Below are 24,785 nucleotides of genomic sequence, written 5' to 3'. Positions count from 1 at the left end.
GACTATAACCTGTGTACTGCTTGGTGTATTTTAGCAAGGTGAAGCTAACCTGAGGTGCGACAAGTACTCATGAATGATTCTTCTCTAATGCTCCCCATCCCCTCTTTATGGTGGAGAAAGTGGTGGAGATGATACAGAGTTTCATTTTTGCAGAGTAATCAATAAATTAAATAACTGAAATTCCCATACAGAGTTGAAAGCACAGTTATAATTGTAGGATTTCTGTCCTCCGTATGATTGCTTAATTGATTTAAAAAATGCTACTGCAATCTTGGGTATTTGGCAGATTTCAAAATGAATAAACAAAACTAATGTTAAAAATAGGAACTCAAAAGAGCAAACTGAATTAATGAAAAAGTTATACAAGAGAAAAGGCAAAATATTAAGGTATTTTAATGTCATGTTCAAATTGTATGCTATATCAAAATAATTATATTAAGAAGTAAAACTAAATTTCGAATGATATGCAGAGATGAAAAAGTTTAAATCTGTCTCTGTTAAGGAGAATCATGTTAGTAAAAATGAATGTGTTACCTACAAAGCAGTGGATCTCAACATGTGGGTCCCCAGATGTTTTGTTTTTCAACTCCCAGAAATCGTAATAGCCGGTAAACTGGCTGGGATTTCTGGAAGTTGTAGGCCAAAACACCTGGGGACCCACACATTGAGAACCACTGATATAAAGTTTTTCCTGTTCTAAACAATACCAATTATCTCAAAAGGAACACTTTTAAAACAACAACAGAAAGATCAATATCCAATTAAAATCTGAACTTTTTTCTTTTTGGATTGACAAATAATCAAGGAACCATGAAAGAATACTTCCATACTTGACAGCTGCAAAATTATCATACTCTCAGAAATAGAAAAAAGATTTAAGAAAAATCATTAGCAATGTTTATGCATGACTGGAAACTTCTGATTGGCTTTTTGAAGAAAAATTATGGTGATTTTGTCTGGTTTTGTTCATTAGTATGAGTTAAAGGTACAGATGAATTCTAACTTAGAGCTAAATTAAAGAGAGGTAGAGGTCAAAAAGTAAAACTATAACTTCAGAAAGGATATTTGGAAGCTATTTTTTCTCTTTTGTCAGTTATAGTTTTGGTTATATATTTTGGTAGCTTAGCTTTGTGTGATAAATTGTATACCTCATTTTTCCTTTTTCCTTTTATTCTGTAATGTATCTGTTGTAGTTTGTTTTGTTATTTGGTTTTCTGTAGATTTTATTCAATAAAATGTATTTTAAAACACTATTACAATCCAAGTTTAGTAAAAACTCAGAATAAATAGCAGGAAATCTTCTTCTTCTTCTTCTTCTTCTTCTTCTTCTTCTTCTTCTTCTTCTTCTTCTTCTTCTTCTTCTTCTTCTTCTTCTTCTTCTGGGACTTAAAACCATTTTTGAATGTTGCCTTTTCTTTCTAGATATGGTGATAAACTGAGGGCTTCCTGAATTAGTGAAACACTAACAAATAAGAATTGGACCTGGAAGCAATTTTTTCTTCCAGTGCAAGTAATTTTGCCAGACCTGGCCCACTATATCTGCAGCTATACACTTGTCCTCTGGTATAAAACATCCACTGATAGCAGATGTTTTATTTGATTAATCATCTGCCATTTAATTAACAAATTACAGCATGCTGTCTGTCTTATAATTTACAAATTTATACAATTATAATCCTGTATACAAAATGACCTGGGCAATTTTCCTAGAGTTCTCTATAATTTTGTCCAGTACAGACTAATATTACTTGTCAAACAAATGCCCTGCATTATACACTGTTACCAAAAAAGGACCCCAATATGAGAATGTCTCCAAAAGGATTTCTGTTGTTACACTCTTATTTTAATAGATTTAGCTAGCTCTTGATTTGGTATATTATGTATTTTGATGCAAGTAGGAACTGGTATCTAGATGAATTTGGATTTAATCTTACCTTTAAAAATGTGTTGATGTTCAACGGGACTCATTATTATTTTTCCTTCTTTCTTTTATGAAAATAGGAGACCGCATATGTGATCTTTCAAAGTGAAAACTTGAGTGCTTTTGGAATATCCCCCAATCATTCCAAATTTCTCTCTTCCCCTTCTAAACATTTTAGTCTTTCTGCTACTTTCTCAATATCTGATTTTCTGTAATGTCATTAAAGGGAAATACAGAGAGGACCAATAGCCGCTCAGCTGCTCTATTGCTACAAAAACCTGTGGCAATCTTGCGCCAAGCAGCAGAACTCCTAGGAAGAGCTTACATATCTAAAAGGCTCATGGCCAAGTTAGGAAATAAATTAAAAATAACATATTGGATATTCCAAAAAGGCCTTAAAAAGGAATTAGTTCAGTCTTTAACATTGAATTTAGCAAGGTTTCAGCAATTCTATGGGGACAGATAAAACTAGATCTTCTCAAAGCCACACAGACAAGTATATACATTTATGTTTTTAATTAGTTCTTCCATTAAAAGACAAGTGGGTTGGAAAATTGTGGAATTGAAGCCAGAAAATTTGAAGTTTTTAGCTACTTCACAGATACCGAGGGAAGAAGCTGGGTGAATTCTGCTAACCGTGAATGTTCCGATATAAGAAATCGTGATCTCACCAGTGCAAAGGCAAACAAGTTTTTATTCAATCTGCAGAAGGGACGCCCACGCAGCAACAAAGGCTAAAAGTGTACAAGATGCTTGGAAAAGCCAGGCATCATTCTACACAGGATATTCCATAGACTAACATTGACAGTCGCTTGAAATTCCCTCCCTGTATCCCCATTGATCCATGCAGAAAAGTCAGCTGGCATCCTCCTGGCTCCTGCTTGGTCAGGAGGCGGGATCCTGGCAGTTCGCTTGCTGATTGGCCTTGGAGTTAGAATAATAGAATCACAGAATAGTAGAGTTGGAAGAGACCTCATGGGCCATCCAGTCCAACCCCCTGCCAAGAAGCAGGAAATCACATTCAAAGCACCCCTGACAGATGGCCATCCAGCCTCTGCTTAAAAGCCTCCAAAGAAGGAGCCTCCACCACACTCCGGGGCAGAGAGTTCCACTGCCGAACAGCCTTCACAGTGAGGAAATTCTTCCTGATGTTCAGGTGGAATCTCCTTTCCTGAAGTTTGAAGCCATTGTTCCGTGTCCTAGTCTGAAGGGCAGCAGAAAACAAGTTTGCTCCCTCCTCTCTATGACTTCACCTCACATATTTGTACATGGCTATCATGTCTCCTCTCAGCCTTCTCTTCTGCAGGCTAAACATGCCCAGTTCTTTAAGCCGCTCCTCATAGGGCTTGTTCTCCAGACCCTTGATCATTTTAGTTGCCCTCCTCTGGACACATTCTAGCTTGTTGACATCTCCCTTCAATTGAGGTGCCCAGAATTGGACACAGTATTCCAGGTGTGGTCTGACCAAGGCAGAATAGAGGGGGAGCATGGCTTCACTAGACACTATACTTCTATTGATGCAGGCCAAAATCCCATTGGCTTTTTTAGCAGCCGCATCACATTGTAGGCTCATGTTTAACTTGTTGTCCACAAGGACTCCAAGATCTTTTTCACAGGTACTGTTGTCGAGCCAGGCATCCCTCATTCTGTATCTTTGCATTCCATTTTTTCTGCTGAAATGGAGTATCCTGCATTTGTCCCTGTTGAACTTCATTTTGTTAGTTTCGGCCCATCTCTCTAGTCTGCCAAGATCATTTTGAATGCTGCTCCTGTCTTCTGGAGTGTTGGCTATCCCTCCCAGTTTGGTGTTGTCTGCAAACTTGATGATCGTGCCTTCTAACCCCTCGTGACTTCTTTCCAAGAGGAAGAAGATGCATTGGTGAGCACCCTTTGGGTTCGTTCGCTTAACCAATTACAGATCCACAGTCGGTGACGAAGCCGGGATTCCACACCCAGCTGTGCAGGGATGCCCTGGAGCCTCCAATGGGGGAGCAAGGGAGGGCTTGGGTGGTAGAGTCAAGTCCACCCAGCAGATTATGATGATGTTAGGCCCGAGACAAAGAAAGTTTGGAAAGCGGAATGAGTGGATTATGTTGGAATTGGGTCTGGGAATCACGAACAAAGGTGACTTGCCAGACCCAAGTACTCTCCCAGGAGAGGGACAATAACAAGCCCTGGTGCGTCAACAGGAGACTTGAATGGATCATCTGGGTCTCCTCTCAGGTCATTGTCCCTGGGATGGCTGTGATCACCCACAAGGAGGTTTTGGGTCCGAGCCCTCCTGTGCTGGGAAAGAGTTGATTGCTGTATCTTATTGTTTTTTTATAAGATGCGCATGTGCGCTGATTCAGGATGAATAATAGAAATAAAATAGTTATAGGCAGCTACATTGTATCTGTGGTTAGGGAGTGCAATAGATACTTTGTGGCACTGGTCATGGCTATCTTTCCTGGGCTCTGAACGTTTGCTGCTGTGGAAACATCCTAGGAAAGCAGCTGATCAGGTCGGTGCCTGTGGTGTGGGTGATAGGGTTTGGGGGAGAAAGAAGGGGCTTAGTGTTGCTGGTCAGTGGTGCTTGGTGTGACTGGGGAGACTCAGTGGGGTGAGGGCCGTGATAACTCACTTGAAAGTTAAAGTGAAAGTTGAAAGTGCAATGATCCAGGACTGTTTAAGGACAATGGCTTTTTCTTTGTGTGACATATGATGTTATTTCATGTGATGTGTTTATTAATGTTTAATGTTTTATTAGGGGAGGGCCAACTTTGATGTTTTATACTGTTTTTTATCGAGGGCATTGAATTGTTGCCAACACTGTGAACCACTCTGAGTCCCCTTCAGGGTTGAGAAGGGCGGTACAGTATATAAATACTGCAAATAAATAAATAAATAACTCATGGAGGTCCCTTGCCCCTGGGAAACTATAACTCCCATGGATACTGAGTTTCCCATTTTATATTAAGAAGGGGTATTGGTGTTTGGTAACAGAACCTGTCACTGTAATTTGTTTCTGTGCATGCATGATTGCACATGCAAATGATACTTTATTTGATCCAGATTGCCATCAGCTGCAATATTTTCTTACTCTTAAATGGGTGCCTTTAATTTCAAGAAATATTGGAATTAAAATATTCTTCACTCCTTTCTCCTTTAAAACTTTTTGGAGTTATACTCGCACGTATACCCAGTGTTGGTCGGGTGTCAGAGGGGTACTGCCCACCAGCTTTCTCCCTTCTCCAGCTCTGAAAAGGCCTACATCACAATATTTCTGTGGCAATACTCTGGCAAAAAAATACCATTAACTTGGTCTAAACAAGCTTCCAAAGAATATGGCTTCTGTGAAAGAGAGAAATAAAAAAGTAAAAGGACAACTGAAGTACTGAGGAAGAAATCACTAAGAAATTGCTAAAAATATAATAATAATATGAGTATACCTTGGGAAATTTACAATTTATCAACAAGGGAATGTATTACACCTTCTTGTGGGGCCCATGCTTTATAAGTGAGGCAAATATAATAATAACCACTATAGAACTCTAAATAAAAATGGTAAGTATATTTAAAGTAGTAAATAAATTTCAATCACAATTCCATGATAATTAATGCTATCATTGGGGTTACCATATGACAATGTGGCTTTCTATTTCAGAAATGCTGACCACTGCTACCAGGGCAGTTCTTCTGCATAATATTTGGTTGTCATTATGTGGACATGTTCCAACTTGTTGACATGGTGTTCCAGATAGGTTCTGTAATCATTTTCATTTTGACATGAGTAAATGCATGTGATCCTGAAATAGGCAAGAACCATCAGGCACAGTCAAAGAGTTTTAAAGCCTCTCCTCCCTCTGATTTTATTTACAAATCCCTCTCCTGTATGAGGACTTTTTAAAAAATGAATTTTATGTAACATAATGTCTTGTGGAGCCTTGCAATATAAGAAGAGGGTTAGAGAGGAGGAAAATGAGACACAGCTTTGATGACCAAACATCTCTTTTGTGCAGTGAGGAGACTCATCAAAAATGATTGTATCTTAATAAATTCATCCCTATGATCCCTAATGCAATTATTTATCTTGCCCTTAGGTACAAAGCCATAGTGAGACCAATGGACATCCAAGCATCCCATGCACTGCTGAAGATTTGTGTGAAAGCTGTTCTCATTTGGATTTTTTCCATGCTGCTTGCTGTTCCTGAAGCCGTGTTTTCAGACTTGCGTCCTATTTATGACAAAGGCACTAATAAAACATTCATCAGTTGCACACCTTATCCTCTTACCAATGAGCTGCACCCCAAAATTCAATCAATGGCTTCCTTTCTTGTCTACTATGTCATTCCCCTATCAGTGATTTCGGTCTATTATTATTTCATTGCCAAAAATCTGATCCGGAGTGCCTACAACCTACCAGTGGAAGGGAATGTGCATGTTAGGAAACAGGTATGACTAATTTTATTTGCAAAATTGCCAAGTGCTGAAGTGAGAATAGCACAACTTAAAAATGTCCTTCAGTTACAGATGGGCAGAGTTACTAGTCAAAAGATCTACAGGATGTCGGGCAGGTAATTACCGTGACATTAGAATTCAACACTAGAAATTGTGTCAAGGAAACAAAAGGTGCCCCATGTTCCATCCAACAATATTCTGTGTTTTAATTTTAGCAAGAAGAAGGATTGAGAGTTAAATTAGGATACCTTGGGTCTCAAAGTTCAAAAAAGCACAGTGGAAATCTCTAACAGAGAATTACAAGTGCCCCATTAAACAACAGTTTGCGTGATTGATTAGGATGGAACAATTAAAGTGGGATTTGACTGACATAAATGTGTAGTTTAGACGCACACGGTTATTAGACAAATGGACTTAAGCAATATTATGTTTTAAATTTTGTATACTATTTTTATTTGATAATATTTAGGTGTTTAAATGTATAAGTTTTATTTTATTACTGTGGTTTGTTTTATCGGCATTGAATTTTGACAGTTTTGTAAGCCGCCTTGAGTCCCCTCGGATGAGAAAGGCGGGGTAGAAATGTTGTAAGGAAGTAAGTAAGTAAGTAAGTAAGTAAATAGACTTAGAATGGCTGAGTCCAGCACAAGAAAGGAAAAACCCACCCCTTGGCCACAAGTATCTGAATAGACAGGAGCCAGAAACTTTTGTGCCAGGCCAGACATTATCTTGCCCCTATCTACTCTACATAATAACAACACGGTTATATTACATGCCACAGGTGAAAACTGGACAAGTGTGACTAAGCAACATTGGAGTGTGGTCAAGATAATAAAAGTTATTAATGGGGAAAATGCTGAAGAACTTTGATTTTGCTTTTTTGAAGCAGCAATTCTGCCTCTTCTGATAAACCTGCTGATTTAACTGAGTTCAGCTTATTTTTGTATTCAGTTTGAAGCAACTGAAGTAAACGGAAGACACAGGAGGACAGAAGAAAAGAGAAACAGGAACATTTTAAAAGTAGCGAAAAAAGCATGATGGCAGGACTGTCCTTGCCAGATCAAGATAGTATGCTATAATTTCACATTAACTGCTATGGCAACATCCTGAGATTTGTAGTTTGGTGTGGATGTGAATTCCAAATACCTCTACCTAGGCACAAATATCATGATTCACTGAGATGGAACCATAGTAGTTAAAGTGGAATGATGGTCTTATAATTGTGTAGTATGACAGGACCCCCTGGGATAGGTGACTTCCCACAGTGAAAGAGGAATCCAACTGGTGGGGCACACACACACCAGCAATGGTCCCAGTGACTCCTGCCTACCTACATAAGTATAACTGCAACCAGCATTCTAGGTCCACTGGATAAAAGTCCCGCTGTCCTGAAAAGTCCCAGGGATGGGCCAACCTAAGGGGAAATTGTGAAAACCTTTAAAACAAAAGCCAGCTCATCTCATCCTGTGGGTTGTGTGAGCCAGCAGGATTTTAGAAACAGTCAACTAGTTTGTTTCCCTCGCTTACCCATAGCACTTGAAGTTGCTGCATATATTGCTGGTTCTTTTGTGAATATGTTTAAAAAACAGGAAAGTGAAATAAGAGAAATAAAAGCTTCACACTGAAAAAATTAGTGGGCATTTCTCAAAGCAGTTTGCATCCTTTTTGTAAAGCATTTTGTCCATTGTGTTTGAATATATCATGTATTGAAAAAAGAAAACACGATTTCCCAGCAATCAGAGTAGCACTTGTTTTCCTGCAGCCATAATACTTGTGCTGTTTATACACTGCCTACAGTTTCTGTCAGAGCCCTTCCTTCTGGCTTTCGAGTATTGTAGATACAGGTGGTGGAAGGGCAAGCATTGAATTAAGAGACTACTGCTCAAAGCTCATGCAATTTCCTTTCGCAGAAAACTCTGGTCACAGAGATTGATTTTTAATTAGCTCTTGATGATACTTTGTTGCCAGCAGGTTCTTGCCAATCATTTCTTTTTCTTCATCTTTTGGTCAACTCCATGCAGGATTCAAAGTGACATTGGTACATTGATATGGCTTTATTATAACCTTGCTTGTCTCTTTCGAAGTGGAACAGCAACTTTTTGAGATTTTAAACACATCATTGCCGTACGACCTCTTCACACAGGCTAAATTTGGCAACATGCATTGATTTAGCCCCAGTTGCCCACTGAGCTGGCCAGCTCCCATCACAACATGCTGGCAATGCTCCGTGGGTGAAGGAGGGCAGAGATGCTGCATGCAGCCACCAGGGCAACACAGGAGGGGTCCCATGTTGCCATTGCAATGCATTGGGGGGGGGGGGAGCTGCGCACACCACGTGTGCTCACTCTTCCACCATCTGATCGCCCTCCACTGGAGCTGGCCAATATGGGCTCTGGGGCCTTGGGTTCCCCACTCCCCTCTACGAAATGGAGCACTACCGGCGCCATGTGATGAGGTCATGATGCATCTGTGATTTCACCACCAACCCACCTACCTGTACACAGTTCCTTGCTGTTCCTAAGTCTTGCCACCAGGATTGAGATAAAATGTGTCCATAGGCTGTATGTGATATACACACCCAGGAATCACAACCATTTTATTTTGGCATCAGCTCCTTTTTAACAAGCCTTTTCTGGGCCTAAAATGGCCTGGGGTGCCACCATCACATATTTGCGGGGAGCAAATTTGGATATTTGTCATACTAGCCCATAGCAAGCCAAAGGGAAAGTCCTGGTTGAAATTGTGTTTTGAGGCTGTGTAGGTTCAAGGAAGATCTACTTGGAGTAGACAGGGAGAGCAAGGGACCTCTACAAGCTGTTGCAATACACCTCCCAATAATGCTAGCTAGCAGAGCCAATGTTAGAGATAATGGAGTTGCAGTTCAACAACATCTGAGGGTACATTGACCAACCTCTTTTTGGAAGCAGAATATATTACAGGATGGGGATGTGCAAGGAATTATGATACTATTTAAACTTTTTAACTGTTTAAATGTTATTTTATTGTATATTGGTGTACTGGCATTAACTGCCATTTTTGTAAGTCACCCTGAGTCTCCTTGGATGAGAAGGGCAGGGTAGAAATGATAGAAATAAATAAAGAAAGAAATAAGAGAGCTTGTCTGAAATGGTACTGGAAGATGCATACAAGCAGACATCAGGAAAAAAACAAGCAGAGAATAAAAAAGGAGATGGGCAGAGTGACTGCTTGACCCAAATAATAATAGTAAAATAATTAGGTGAGATATGATTATATATGAACAGGGGGTGGAACTGTGCTTTGAATGCACTCATAGCTGACCATTGTGATGAACTGTTAGCTCAAGAATAGGAATCAAGTGGCCATCCAGATGTTTTTGGGACTGTAGCTCCTTACATTCCTCACCATTTCTAGGGCCAGAGTATTAAGTATGCCTCAATTATGATTTGTATGGGGATCACAAGTAAATTCTAAGGTACACGTGCCATCCCCCAAAGCTGGAAGGCATAGTTCAAGGGCATCTTATGCTTTTCCTCATACTACAGTCTTACTCTCTTCTTGGAACAGAGACAATAACAAAGTAGAAGAGAGAAGTGTGTGATTTGTTCTATAGGTAAACAATTCTGATTTTTAAAAAGTAACTAGAAGAAATGATCTTGTTACTTTTTAGAATTGAGAAGGTAAAGCGTAACTACTTTGTGGGCTTTAAACTATAACTGTAATTAATTACTTCCTAACATTAAGATTCCAAGCTTTGCTACTACCTCAATACTTTTGTTGATACAGTTTTCAAATTAATTGCTTCTTTGGTGTTTTTTGAAAACTATTAATTTAATGAATGACTTCAAATAAAATAACTTTCCAGACTTGGCCCACCTTACACTTACATTGTACAATTTTCAAACTATCAATACTGAAAGACAGTGAGTACTATGAGGCACATTGCCCTTAGTTTGAAATAGACAAGTCAATAGACAAACGTTTGCAGCTGCGCATTATTGGTATGTAGATAAAAGGTAAAGGTTTTCTCTGACGTTAAGTCCAATCATGATCGACTCTGGGGGTTGGTGCTCATCTCCATTTCTAAGCCGAAGAGCCAGCGTTGTCCATAGACACCTCCAAGGTCATGTGGCCGGCATGACTGCATGGAGCACCGTTACCTTCCCGCCGGAGCGGTACCTATTGATCTACTCACATTTGCATGTTTTCAAACTGCTAGGTTGGCAGGAGCTGGGGCTAACAGCGGGCGCTCATTCCGCTCCCAGGATTTGAACCTGGCACCTTTTGGTCAACAAGTTCAGCAGCTCAGTGCTTTAACACACTGTGCCACCAGTATGTAGATACTGTCTCATTATTTTCCCACTATATTTTGTCATTGATAGGGACTATCATAACGTTCAGTGGATTCTGAAGCTGCAGTCCTGGGCAGCTTTATGTGGGAGTAAATTACATGCAGCTCTGCTTCTTATCAGTATAACACAGTTTTGAAATTGTTTGTAGATGTATTTGAAATGGATCTGTTTTGAGAGAAACCATTTTCTTTCCAATATACTATAAAAATATAGCACTACTATATTTTCAATAATGGCTAACATAGTGCAAGGACACCTATATTTTCTTCAGATAATTGGAAAGTAAAGCAAGCTTCCCATGTTACATGCTATTAACATAAAATCCCCTTTGTTCTTTTCAGATGGAATCCCGGAAACGCCTAGCCAAGACTGTGCTGGTTTTTGTCTGTATCTTTGCTATCTGTTGGCTCCCTAACCACATCATCTACATATACCGGTCATACCATTACTCTGAAGTGGACACTTCTGTCCTGCACTTTATCACCTCCCTCTGTGCTCGAATCCTGGCATTCGCTAACTCTTGCATCAATCCTTTTGCCCTCTACCTGCTCAGCAAGAGCTTTCGGAAACAGTTTAATCACCAGCTCATATGTTGCAAAGGCCGGCCTCTCATTCGGTCCCAGAGCACGGGCAGAAGCACCACACGGGTGGCCTCCCTCAAGAGCACCAACCAGTCAATGGTCACATTCAGTTTTATCAATGGTAACCAACTTTTGCCATGATGCACCACATACTGAAATCAGTCATGCCCATCCATTGCTCTCTGCTTAGTGGTTGTGCTAGCAAGTAATAAAGGTAATGCAAAGAGAGAGAGAGAGAGAGAGAGAGAGAGAGAGAGAGAGAGAGAGAGAGAGAGGTGCCTGAGAGAGTGGCCACAAAATGGATGGAATTCATGTAGTCCTTGAGGTTTTATTGGACTTCTACTTCTTTTATTGGCTATGCTGGCTGGGGCTGTTGGGAACCACAATCACAAAACACCAAGAGGGTTGCATGCTTCCCATCTCTGATATAAAGCATGTAAACAAGTGATTGAGCAAGGTTTAATGAAGACTTGAAGACACCTGCCCATACCTGCACTTTCTTTTTAGGGACTTTCATTGTAATATGTCAAACCCTTTTAATTGTGTATTGATGGTATTGCAGCCTTTAATTAAGTGTGGTGAACCAGTCAGTGTATAAGTAAACAGGTCCTGTTAGCATGAGAATAGCTGACAGCTATAATCCAAAAATATGTTTTCCCAAGATCCACAACCCTGTGGTAGCTCAGTCAGAAGAATGTAAAGGAATTACAGATTTTCTTGATAGGTGGAGCTTCCGCAGATGAGCTGACCTCATTTTATTCAGTCCTGGATTAAATTTGCCTCTCATTGTGAGGCAGCACTAAAAAGAAGAGAGTGCTATTGTCCCAGTAAAGGTTGGGATGAAGTTTGTATAATTTGTTCTTTAAGGTACATGAGTTTTGTCTCTTTTAAATGTGGCCATCCTGCTCCCCTTGGATCCAATGTAGGTCCAGCTGTCCTGCTTTGCTGTCCACTGCCATTTCCTAAACACTCCTGCCATGGAAGGATGTCCATATCATCTTCCTAAAGTGGGAAATGCCTATACAAATTGGAAAAGTCTAGTGGCCAAGGCAGAACTGCAGTACACTTGGGGCAGTCATAGAATCATAGGAGTTTAGGGATGGAAGGGACCACAAGGGCCAAGTAGTCCGATCCCCTGCTAGGAAAGTATATACAGCTAAAGCATTCTTGAAAGGTGCCGATATAACCTCTCTTTGAAGGAGCTTAGGGACATTCCTGAACCCATCTTTGTTACTGGAATTGCAAGTGGCTGCAGCTTATCCATGCTGCCCAATTATAGTGCTTTGATACCACTTTACCTGTCACATCTCCAATCTAGGGAATCCTGGGATTTTGTAGTATCAGAGTAACTCAGAGCCAGGAGATCTAATATTGCACTTTGATGGATATATGAGTTTCTCAACAGCTTCATGATTCCATAAGGTGAACAGAGGTGGTTAAAGTGGTATCTAAAGGCTATAATTGTGCAGTAGAGATAGACTGCTGTTTTTGTGTAGCCCTCCAAATATTGTTGAACTACCGTGTCCAGGAGTCCTTAGCAGAATATCCAAGAAGGGATGCTAGAAAAGTACACTTCAACAAGTTCCAGAGAACCGTGTGATTTTTACTCTGGTCAGCCAACCACAGAGAGTTGATGTGGTGTCTTGGTTTCTGTGTTGGAGTAAGACTCTGGGAAACTAGACTTTCAATTCCCTAAAAGGAGGAATTGTCCCAAAAAAAGTTGCTTTTCCAACTCTTGGGAAAAAGATAAGCTTGCTTTAGTCTCAAACTCCATACAGTCCTTGGCTCCAACTATGGTACATAAAACAATTTTATGATCTCACACTAAGGCAGTGATGGATCAAGTATAGCCCTGGGACCACATGTAACCTTTCCCATGCTGTCCTTGATCCTTTCAAAGTCTGTGGAACATTCTTTTTTTAAAAAAAAAAGTCTGAAAGTGCATTTATATTGTAGAATTAATGCAGTATGACAACACTTTAACTGCCCTAGTTAAATGTTATGGAATTTCGTGAAGTTTGGTGAGACACCAGCACACTTTGGTAGACTAACCAAATCTCCAATTAACTCTGCAAAAGTTAAACCTGAAAATGTGTATAGCACGTTTTAACTGACAAGGCCATCTCCCTGGGAATTCTGAGGTTTTTAATTCAGTAACAGGCACCAGAGGAGTTCTCTAGGTAAAAATTGCACATGCTCTTCCCTTGACTGCAAATCTCAGCATTCCGTAGAATGTTGTGAGAGCATTTAAAGTGAAGCCATAGCACTACCATTTGAAAAGGAGCCTAAGAGCGAGAGATAGAGAAAGGCAGGTCAGCATCGACTGGACTAGCCAAGAAACTTGAGAATTTTTATTGCAGTATTAATTTATGTTGTTCAAAGATGTGAAGAGAGTTGTGTTTACTGGGGCTTTGGCAGGCCCCTTCTGAAATCAGCAGCATGTACAGTTGTATACTGTTTCAATGTGAAAAGTGATGCTTTTTCAATAAGAACCTCATTAGATGGAGGTCCAGAAGCCATGGGACAGTGAAGAAAACTGTGGGGTAGTGCCCAGCTTTATCCTCTTACTGTTGTGGGTTTTGGGCTCCATTCCACGATGTTTTCTGCCTGTCCCTGGCTTCCTCCTGCGCTGTCCTCAGGTTCTTCAATGTGGATATGGGTAGTCACCCATATCCTCTTTTCTTCCTTTTAGCATGCTGCCAGGACGGAGCCCAATGGAGCTCCCCTGGAAATAGCCCTACATCATGTGATGGGCTCTGGCGGACTCTGTCCTGGCTCCATCCAAGCAGCATGCTAAAACGAAGAACCCTGCCCCCCCCCTTTGATGAGGTCCTAAATGTGAGTTTAACTATGTTTACAAGTCTGTGCATTTGCCAAATTATGAAGTAGGCTAGTGGGTGGGACAAAGCACAACACTTTCAAAATATTCAGTCTGTCTCTTCAAGCCCCAGATTGAAAGATGTCTATTATTTCAAACTGAACACTAGAAATATTTAAGTACAAAGAACAAATGTAAAGTAAATATAGATTTTTTTAATTTTCCAGGTCTGTACTGTCATGACAATGTGCAGTGATTAGTCATTAAAAACTCATTGCCCCTATTCTCTAGCACAAAACATCAGACTTATGCTCCTGAAATGACTATATGAATGGGTAAACATAAGAGTCTTTTAAAAAAGATTTCTAATTCACATATATTTTGAGTATCCACTATCCAGTGTTTTCTCAAAGAACAGAAAACATAGAGAGAGGACAACAAAGTGCTTCCCTGTGAATACCCTGAACAAACTAATCATCTCTTCTGGAATATGGCCATACAGCCTAGAAAACATACTTCTCTGTGCACATCTGCACTGTAGTTTGGCACCACTTTTACTGCCATGATTAAATGCTGTAGAATCACGAGACTTGTAGCATTACAAGGTCTTTAGCCTTTTCTGCTACAGAGGGCTGGTGTCTCACCAAATAGAAATCCCAGAATTTTATAGCATTAAGCCGTGGCTGCTGAAGTGGGGTCAAACTGCATTGATGCTACAGTGTAGATGTACCTTCTGTTTCCAAATGATTTGATTGGTAACTTCCACAGTCCTTCACAATAGGCCATGCCGGGTGAGGTTGATAAGAATTATAGGCAAAACCTATGGAGAAATAAAGGTTTCGCATTCTTCCAATAAGCATGTCACTCTCTCAGGTGAAAAAAGAAGGTTGTAAAGGAGTATTAGCTGCATAAAAGACCTGCTTCTGACAAAGATGGAAACATGATGTAGATCAACACAGCTGGATACCTTTTTGGCCTTTCGTGAGAAGGAAAGAGCATATGAAAACTCTACTTTGCTTTTATAGAATGCCAAATTAGTATATTCTTATACATATGCACAGTACTTCAAAGTGTTGAGAACTCCAGAGGTACAAGCATTTCCAAGGATTCTGGTTTCTTAGAAGTACAGCACTAGGGATTTATGGCATTTTTACAATAACAACCTTTATTTGCACATACATATAGATTTAACATGAAATGGGGATTCACAAATGTGAACCTTCAAAGGAATTGCTATACAGGAAATGGACAGGCATCCAATAGATATATCCAGAGCTCCAAGCAAGCATTTGGACTTCCAGGCAGATTTTGTCTAAGTTTCTGGAAATTTTCAATCCAAAAATAAAAATAAGAAACAAACTTTTTGTATTTTTGTTGACCCTTGGCATATTTTTATGAGAGAAGAAAGATACAATTCATCAGATATTTGCTGACCATCAAGTGTAGGATTGTTGCATCAACTTGCAAGTCAGATTTTATAGTTTCAAGGTATGCAACTCAATAGCTGATTGAACCACTAACTGCCACTAGTTTCAAGTTTACTTAAAAACAAAAACAAAGTAAATAAGCTCGCCCTCCTGGAAACCAAGATATGGCGCATGATGAGCTATCATACTATCTTGCCAAATAAAGGTCTGCCTGTGAGGACGTTTCGCAGCATCAAAAAGATTTGAACTGCAGGGTAACCCACTCACAATTTGGTGGATCATGTCCCAGCAGTTGAGATCTGTTTTTACTGAGCTATCATGCAAACAGGAAGAAATAACATCTAGCCAGAGGAACAAATACTGTAATGGGGAATCTTACTCTGAAAAGCACTTGTGTTAATGCCATAATAAAATGATTGGTATTTAAGAATGTTTTGCCTGAAGAAAACCTGACATTGATTGGTTATTGAAGTGGATACATCCTTGCGACTAATCTTAGATTTCTGAAAAGTGGTTTGAAATAATAAGAAAATGATAAATGTTCTTTTCGAAGGAGTAGCTCTATCTTTCCTATTCTTGCATCCATTGTATAGTGTTTGAACCATTTGCTCAGATATATGACTTACTAAATTAAAGGATCTTACATTTAAGTAAATGTGCACCAAAAATCATAGAATCATAGAGATATACCAATAAGGCCATCCAGTCCAACCCTCTTTGACCATGCAGAAATACACAATCAAAGCAGATGGCCATCCAGCTTCTCCTTTAAAAACCTCAAGAAAGCAAGACTCCATCATACTCGTTGAAGGCATATTCCACTGCCAAACAGGTCTTACCATCAGGAAGATTTATATGTATCTATTAGGAATCCATCTCATTCACTATTGCAACAAAATGCATAGGGGAATCTCTTAGACAAGGAGTAGGAAAGCATGCAGTTTTCCAAATGATGTTGGACTGTATTTCCCATTGACCCTAGCCAGTTTAGCAAATACCAATGAACCATGGGAGCTGAGTCTAACAGCATCTAAATGGCTGCCAGTTATTCACCTTTAAGTGAGGCAATGATCCTCATCTTTGTTTTCTTAGCACAATTACTGGGGAATAAATATAGTCAATATTGGGCCGACTGCTTACCAAATGAGTTTGCTTATCTGAGGTTTGCTATCTCTCCCCACTCAGTTGGTGAAGACACTAATCTCTTTATCTCTCTGCTTTTCTCCAAGCTGAGAAGGAGGATGTTGCCAAATGCTCTCTGTGTGTATGAGCATGGTTAATTAAATCCATCCCCTCTAATCAATTTACAGACAGAGGAAGCAAAGAATTAACTGCCATGGCAAAACCTAGCTCACATTTCACAGAAATCTCCTGCATGCCATGTTGTTGGAACACTGAGATCTGATCATTTTCAATAAAGCATACGTCTGCATTTGACCTTTATAGATTGGTACAGATCTTCCTGAACTTGCAACCCTCCTACTGTAATTTTAATTTATCCAGCCCTCTATCTAAAGATTTCAGGAAAACATACAATAAAATCAACCTGAATGGTTTCAAGTCATATAGACAATAAAATGATTTTAGAAGGCTAAATACATATTAAACAACCTTTTTTTTTAAAGACAGATTATAAACAATCAAAACTCCTTAAAACAATTCAAAATCATGCAAATGTGTGGGTCTGTATAGAGCTAGTTAGACTCGGGACCTTGTCACATTAGGAAATCCATTTCTATCAGTATGGCAGCCCTGAGGAGGAGAAGCAGCAGCAATCGGGTGAATAAATAAATAAATAAATAAATTTTCCCGCTAAACAGCGAGTCTGCGATAAGCGAACCGCAAAGTAGCAGGGGAACACTGTACTTTTCCTTTTTTAGAAAAGAAATCACAGGGAGGAATGCAAATCTAGTTGATGAGCAAATTTGACTTTCCCTTCCAAGTATAATAAAAATCAACCCACATTTTTTCTTCTTTCGGTCCACAGCTGAAAAATACAGCAATCGGGGGACTCATGGGCTCCCCTTCCTGTGATTTTTAGGGCTATCAAGATGAAAATGACCACACTTGGAGGACACATATAACACTGTTAGCCCACCAAGTTTCATAACGTTTGGATCATCCCCTGATTTTTAGTAATTTCTTTTATTTTTAGAAATAAAATCTCCTTTAAAAAATTCTCCAAAAGTTACCCTCCACTGGCCCTGCCCTGTGCCTTCTCCAGAAGCAGCAGCAGGACACCATTCCTTCCTGCTAAATGTGAGATGCACTTCTACATCACACAGACCAGTGCCCCTCCACTATTACACTTTCTTCTTTACTAATAAAAAACAACTTCTTACAAAGCTTTTGCATTTCTTGTTCTCACAAAACACACTAGAAGAAGCCAGCAGCAGCAGTTATTAGAAAAACAGTCCTATATGATCCACTGGGGGAAAAAAATTCAAAATATATTGTGGGAAATCTAGTCATATTTGGGGGGAAACACGTTTTTGGAACATATTATTTTGAGTCTTAATGGTTCAGAGCAGGTCAGGGGCAGAGTTGTTGGCTGGCCACCCTGCCTTTTACAAAGGAATGAAATTATATGTAGGTAGGTAACTAGGTAGTAGTTTTCTGAGAATTAGGCTTATTTTTTGTTTGCTGGGATTATTATTATTATTATTATTATTATTATTATTATTATTATCATTATTATTATTTTATTGTATGACACAGCAAACAAGATAGATATGCTGGATTTCGTTTCACAAAATCACAAGTTGAACACTTCCCAAGTGTCTAGGACTGTGTGATGTATTTTCAGATGATGCGTGCAGATCCCAGTAGGGTGGCCTTTTGCAGTTGACAGATCGTAATTTTGTCAATGTCTATTGTTTCCAATTATCATCATCATCATCATCATCATCATCAGCAGCAGCAGCAGCAGCAGCAGCATTTAAAAGTATTTTCTTAAGGAGGGGAAGGGAAATGATGGGTTCTGGCAAAGTTTCCCCACAGATTGATACCCAAAATTAAGTTTTGCCGTTGTTCTTAGTAATACTACTGGCAAACAGCAGCCAATACTTATTTTTAGTATTACGGTAGTCTCTCGCTTATCCAACATAAATGGGCCGGCAGAACGCTGGATAAGTGAAAATGTTGGATAATAGCAAGGGATTAAGGAAAAGCTTATTAAAGTCAAATTACGTTATGATTTTACAAATTAAGCAGCAAAACATCATGTTTTACAACAAATAGACAGAAAAAGCAGTTCAGTACATGGTAACGTTATGTAGTAATGACTGTATTTATGAATTTAGCAGCAAAATATTGCAATATATTGAAAACATTGACTACAAAAACATTGACTACTAAAAGGCAGACTGCATTGGATAATACAGAATGTTGGATAAGCGAAGGTTGGATAAGCAAGACTCTACTGTATTATTATTTGAAATTCAGAAGGCAGAGCACACAGAGATATATAAGCAGAGATAAGTTGTTTTCAAAGGAATGAAATTATATGTAGGAAGGTAACTGTGAGCCCCTGGTGGCACAGTGTGTTAAACCTCTGAGCTGAAGAACTTGCTGACCAAAAGGTTGGCAGTTCGAATCCAGGGAGCGGGGTGAGCTCCCACTATTAGCCCCAACTTCTGCCAACTTAGCAGTTCGAAAACATGCAAATGTGAGTAGATCAATAGGTACAGCTCTGGTAGAAAAGTAACAGCGCTCCATGCAGCCACATGAACTTGGAGGTGTCTACTGATAATGCCGGCTCTTCGGCTTAGAAATGGAAATGAGCACCAACCCCCAGAGTCAGACACGACTAGACTTAATGTCAGGGGAACACCCTTACCTTTATCTAGGTAACTGATCATACTTTTCTGAGAATAAGGCTTTTGTTTGTTTGCTATTATTATTATTATTATTATTATTATTATTATCATCATCATCATCATCTTTTAAAAGTATTTTCTGAAGGAGAGGAGGGGAGGAGAAAAAGAAGCTAAAGTGTGACTCAAGGCTCTCAGAGCCACCCAAATATTTTCAAAGAAAAGCACACAAAGAGCAAAGAGATGCTCTTTCTTTCTCCCAAGTCCCCAAATGCACACGTGCACTCCACCCACTTGTCCTGCACTTGCCCAACTCCCAATCCCACTAAATAAAAAGAATCAAGAAAATAAAGGAAAATCAAAAAAGATTCAGTGCTAGAAGCCAAGCAAAAAGCTAAAGCAGAGCTGCGAGTGAGCAGCAAGGCAAGGCATTAGGTAAGGCAATCACCCCATTAAATAGACACAGTTTGTGTAAGACACATCATGACGTTCTTCTATTCGGTTTGGCCCAATGGGCAGGGCTCACAGGGAAACCCTGTGCGGCAGTCTTTTTGCACGCTGCATGGTGCTAAATAGGAGAGAAGGAGCTGAGACCGGCTGCCATGTGGTCCATCCCAGACAGAAAAAATGTGGCAGCTGAGCCTTTGCTGTTACCGACAACCAAGATGGTTAAGACGAATTAGCCAAAGAGAATCGACCAAAATGAATCCGTGTACAAGCTTAATAAGAGACATGAGCCCTACCATGTTTCTTCTCAATTTATTGCATGTACAATGCTTGCATTTGGCTAGGTATTATGTGTGCTGGATGATGTGTGTTATTATCTTTTATCATGCTATCATACTGGTATATTGAGGCTGCTGGAGAATGCCATTTTCTCCCATTAGCTTGGAGCTGTTTATTTTCACCTCTTATATTTATGGACGTTTACAACTGCCAATAGCTACAAGGTTGTTCTCAGATGAATGGAAGAAAGAGGAGTATTTGAGATGTTTGAATTAATGAACCAATGAGGGGAAAACTCACACAAGAGGAACCAGTATTGCTTATTGACAAATGGGATAAAAGCCAGTGGAAAAATATAAATACATGATGCAGTTAGTCCCTCTTCAGATCTAACAACATTAGTTGTGGTGTGAATAAATCTATTTTCTTAAATAGAGCTCCTGGACTTTGAAAAACACTCTCAAGCTGCACACATAGTCTTCTAAAGACAGTATAATGCCAAGCAGCATTGGGAGAAAATGACACCTTTTGGCATGTCACATAACATCTGCTTTTTGAGGATTAGCTGTCATCGAGCACCATCAACATATGTAACCTACTCAAGAAATAGATTGAAACTACTGAAACACGGTGCGTCTAATTCCCAAATCCCACAAGCTTTTCAGGAGGAACCCATGGTTGATAGTTCTAAATGCCACTGAGAGGTGCAAAAGTACCAAGAGTACTCCCCCTGTCAATGCTGAGACAAAGAATCCACTAAGACAATCATAGCAGTCCCAACTTCATATATTTCTCTGACGCTGCTTTGAAATGGAGTAGGAAACCTGAATCATCTTCCAAACTGCCTGAAGTTGGAAGGAACTGCAGCTACATCCTGGACAACCAGCCATGAACAGAAATTAAAGGGTCAGGTTATCCTCCACATTCATCCTAGCAGTTAGTTCATATCTTTGATTCTCACCAACTGAAACTCCTACTCACAGAGGTGCTGGACACCTCATTGTCACTTCTTTTATAATGATGGCATCTCACTTGGCTCATATCGAATAGTTTTTATCTTGTTAAAAGCACCACAGTGAATGACAGAATATTCTAGAACTTGATTTGGCAGGGAGGAGGCTGAATTAGACTGTCACCACCCTGAATAGTTCAGCAGGATGTGAATTTACAGATACAGTATGCTTATAGAATAAGGCTTTCTTCACTGCATATGTTGTCACCTAAGAGGAACAGAGATGTTTTCTATATTGTGTCTAGGAATGTCTTCATGTAGCCCTTTCAGACTGTGCCACTGTGCCGGCAATCACTGGTGAAAGGGAAGATGCATGGGGCAGCTCGTGGCGCCCCATGTGACCTCTTTCCTTCCTTTTGGCCCCCCTTCCCTTCCCCATCAGATGGCAGAAAAGGCGACAACATGCAGCAACACATGTTGCCCCGCTGCCCTTTCTGCCATCACACGGCAAAAAGGAGAGGAAGGTATGGGCACTCCTCTGACGGGCCTTCCCACCAGCCTTTTTGTGGCCACCAGTGTCTCTCCCTCCTCTCTCCCCAGCTGGGATCTCCCTTGCCCTTACAGTGCAGTCAGGTTCAGGTACATGATTCTAACTTGCCATTAAATCTAATGCACACCTCAATTTTAGTAGTATTATTTAGCCAAAAAGGTGAACAGATTCAAGAACCAGCAACCACTGTAACTGTGATGTTAATTACTCCACCCACAGACCCATATGTTTAGAAATGAGACCACTATTAAAGTTATGTCCTGCTTAGTGTGTGGGCTCTGAGATCAAGTAGAATGGGCCCATGTTTGTCATGAACTACTTAGCCAACCTTGACAGACTGGCCTTAAAAAGAATGTTAAGGTCACTCAAGACCAGGAGTCTGGATGACTGAATACAGCATGAAGTCTGAAACCAGTTCAGTGAGTTTGGGCAGAAAAATCTGATATAAGCAGTGGGATGGCTCATACTTTAACAGAATCTCCAGTCTATCCCTGGTCTTCAGATTCAATGTGATTTGGTTCCCAAATACGTAGTCTGGTAATGTCAAATGATATTTATAAACCATAGCTATTTCACCACCACTCCCACTCACTTTCCCTCATCTCCTTACTAGCACAGTTACCTGGTGGGAGACATTGAGCCCATATTGGGCCACTATTATCTCCCAGCCAAGTTTCTGTGAAGCATACCATGCCAGCTTCTTCCTATACCAAGCATTATCATATTTCCCAATGAAGTGTGGGAAAGACAGTGTACCAGCAGAATTTCCAGTCTATTTCAATAGCCTGAAGTAATATATCATCATTACAAATAAGTACTCACTTGGACCAGAGATCAAAAAGGGAAAATGTAACTCATACAAGTGGCAACGTTCTCCTCTCTTCAATGTTAACATGGTGCAAAATGCCCAAAAGGGGGACAGGTATGAGAAACTAGCTCCTCCCAAATCTTCCACTCAGGTCTCAGCAATGCAAACCTGCCATGGTCAGAAGAGGCATGATCATTGTACAGAGCTGATCTCTTCTTCCTGGGTCTGGGAATGATAACAATGTGGGTAGGTCATGCTAAGCAACATCAACAGTGGGTTTAGATGTTCAGGATTATTCAGGATTCTTTCTTTGTTTTGTTTATTGGTAGTGGAAAATGTGGATATATGATAACATATCTATTACCGATAATATGAGGTTAAGGATCCCAAATGGTTTGTAATCTGAGCTTTGCAGTTAATGATGGTAATTGGGCATAAGCATGTGGTTTTTGTGTGGAAACCTAACATTTGGCAGCATTGTGACTTTTTATGTGTAATAAGTACCATATATCATTTGCTTCTTCCTATTATTATTTTTTGGCCTAACAGGTCTTTGGGGACATTTTAGAAATATAACTTGAATGTATATTTTAAAAGCTTTCAAAGTGAATGCTGTTTTCTTACCTTACAAGATTATTTTTATAAGGAGCCAATATTAAATGCAAAATTACAAGTAGACCACATTTTTTTTAAAAAAAAATCAAATTATATTTCTAATTGTCTGGCATGCTAATGATAGGTGTATACGGATAATATCAAGCACTTTAAAATATCTTACATTAATTGAGATAAAGAATGTTTTTAGCTCTGTCTCATCAATCATTGAAAAACGCTTACGCTTGGGTATATCACATTTACTACAAGGCAATTAGGAATATTAGGTATTATATAGCATCATATTTTACATCAATCCAAGATTTCCTGCACAAAGAAGCAAACACATAATTTAGAGGTTTTGCTTATTAGCACTTAATTTGTGTTTCTACTTTATCAGGCCAGAAAAAGTAGTTGATTTTCTTTCACAAATTAACAGAATTCATCGAGAAAATTTATTTCTAATTCCATTAAGGTTTATGGTATGATCAGTGAATAAAATTTGGTTGGTGCAATATTATCCATTTTCCCATAAAGTAATTCACAACTGGCGGAATCATTGAGTTGGGCATGTTGATTGAGCATAACTCTAGTTTATATAAACAAATTAGCTTGTAGATGGTGCTATTTTTCATTCTTAGTTTAGCAGGGCAAATTTATATATGATGTGTGGCTCCAACATACAAAAATACAGATATTTCATGAACCAAAGAGCTTCTTTATGTAGTATGAACAGCATGCTGTCAGTGTAACTCAGACTGAATTTCTGTAAGAGGACTGCTGTTCTCTTACGTGCTGAACTATTGACCTAGCATGAAAAGTTAAATGTGTAAAATTTCTGTATTGCTAAGCCTGAATAAAAATCTAACCATGCCTACCCAGGATCAAAGCTTGGGAAAGATTTTTTGAGGGGGGGAGGGAGGTTTATTCATTCATTCATTCATTCATTCATTTCCATCATTTCTGTCCCACCCTTCTCACCTGAGGGGACTCAGGGCAACTTACAAGTTTGGCAGAATTCGATGCCAATGCACCACAGTACAATAAAATAAAAGAGTTAAAACAGTTAAACAAATTAGCAATATACAATATACAAAATTTAAAAACAATATAAAGTATTTGAACTATTCAAATACTAGGAGGCTGAATCTCCTAGAATCCCATAGCCAGCAAGACTAGAGGACTACTTTGAGGATCCTGGAAGATGCAGTCAACAAAATAACATTTCAAGACTCATAATGAGAACGAATTTGTCCAAGTTACCAAATGTCCCTCTAGTCATTCTGTATACTGCCGGTGTCTTGATGCCCATAGACTGAAGACATACTACACTTTGTATGGCTTCAGTGTTTAAATAGGACCTGCAACACCTACAACAGAGGTGGGGAATTGCGGAAGACTGTGAAATGACATTAATTTCCTTGGAGACTTTGGAGGGTTACATCTGGTCCTGTAAAAAAAATTAAAAAGGGAAAAGTAAATGTTTGCCCCCAATTGCCTCTTGGGAATGTAGGAGTATTTTCACCATGTTTCAAAAGAGAACTCTCCTGGGTCTAAATTAGCCCATGGTGTCCACAATATGCAGAGGGGAAATGCAACCCATGTCTCCTAGTAGACAATTTGGACCATCACTCCTGAATCTATCCTGGATCTATCAGTGTAGTTCAGCAGACTTCATTTCCATCAAGTCTTCCAGTTAGCAAATGATCTCGACCAAAATTGATATTACAGTGTTCCCTCGCAATCTCGCGGTTCGCTTTCCGCGGATTTGCGCTATCGCAGAATTATTTATTTATTTGTTTGTTTGCTTACCCACCCCATT

The 24,785-nt window shown here is 39.5% G+C and overlaps 1 protein-coding gene across 2 annotated transcripts in view; it reads left to right on the top strand.

Moving 5' to 3' along the window:
- Positions 1–23,840, top strand: part of grpr (gastrin releasing peptide receptor) — a 55,191-nt gene extending 31,351 nt beyond the window's left edge. For both annotated transcript variants that reach the window (XM_016992385.2, XM_003218862.4), the window contains exons 2-3: positions 6,004–6,355; positions 11,034–23,840. In XM_016992385.2, coding sequence (XP_016847874.2) covers positions 6,004–6,355; positions 11,034–11,414 — 733 coding nt within the window. In that variant the 3' untranslated portion in view covers positions 11,415–23,840. The remainder of the gene's footprint in view (positions 1–6,003; positions 6,356–11,033) is intronic.
- The last annotated feature ends 945 nt before the right edge of the window (positions 23,841–24,785 follow it).

This window comes from Anolis carolinensis, chromosome 3, assembly GCF_035594765.1.
Source record: "Anolis carolinensis isolate JA03-04 chromosome 3, rAnoCar3.1.pri, whole genome shotgun sequence".
Classification (NCBI taxonomy): domain Eukaryota; kingdom Metazoa; phylum Chordata; class Lepidosauria; order Squamata; family Dactyloidae; genus Anolis; species Anolis carolinensis.
This window is presented reverse-complemented; position numbering and strand designations above follow the sequence as displayed.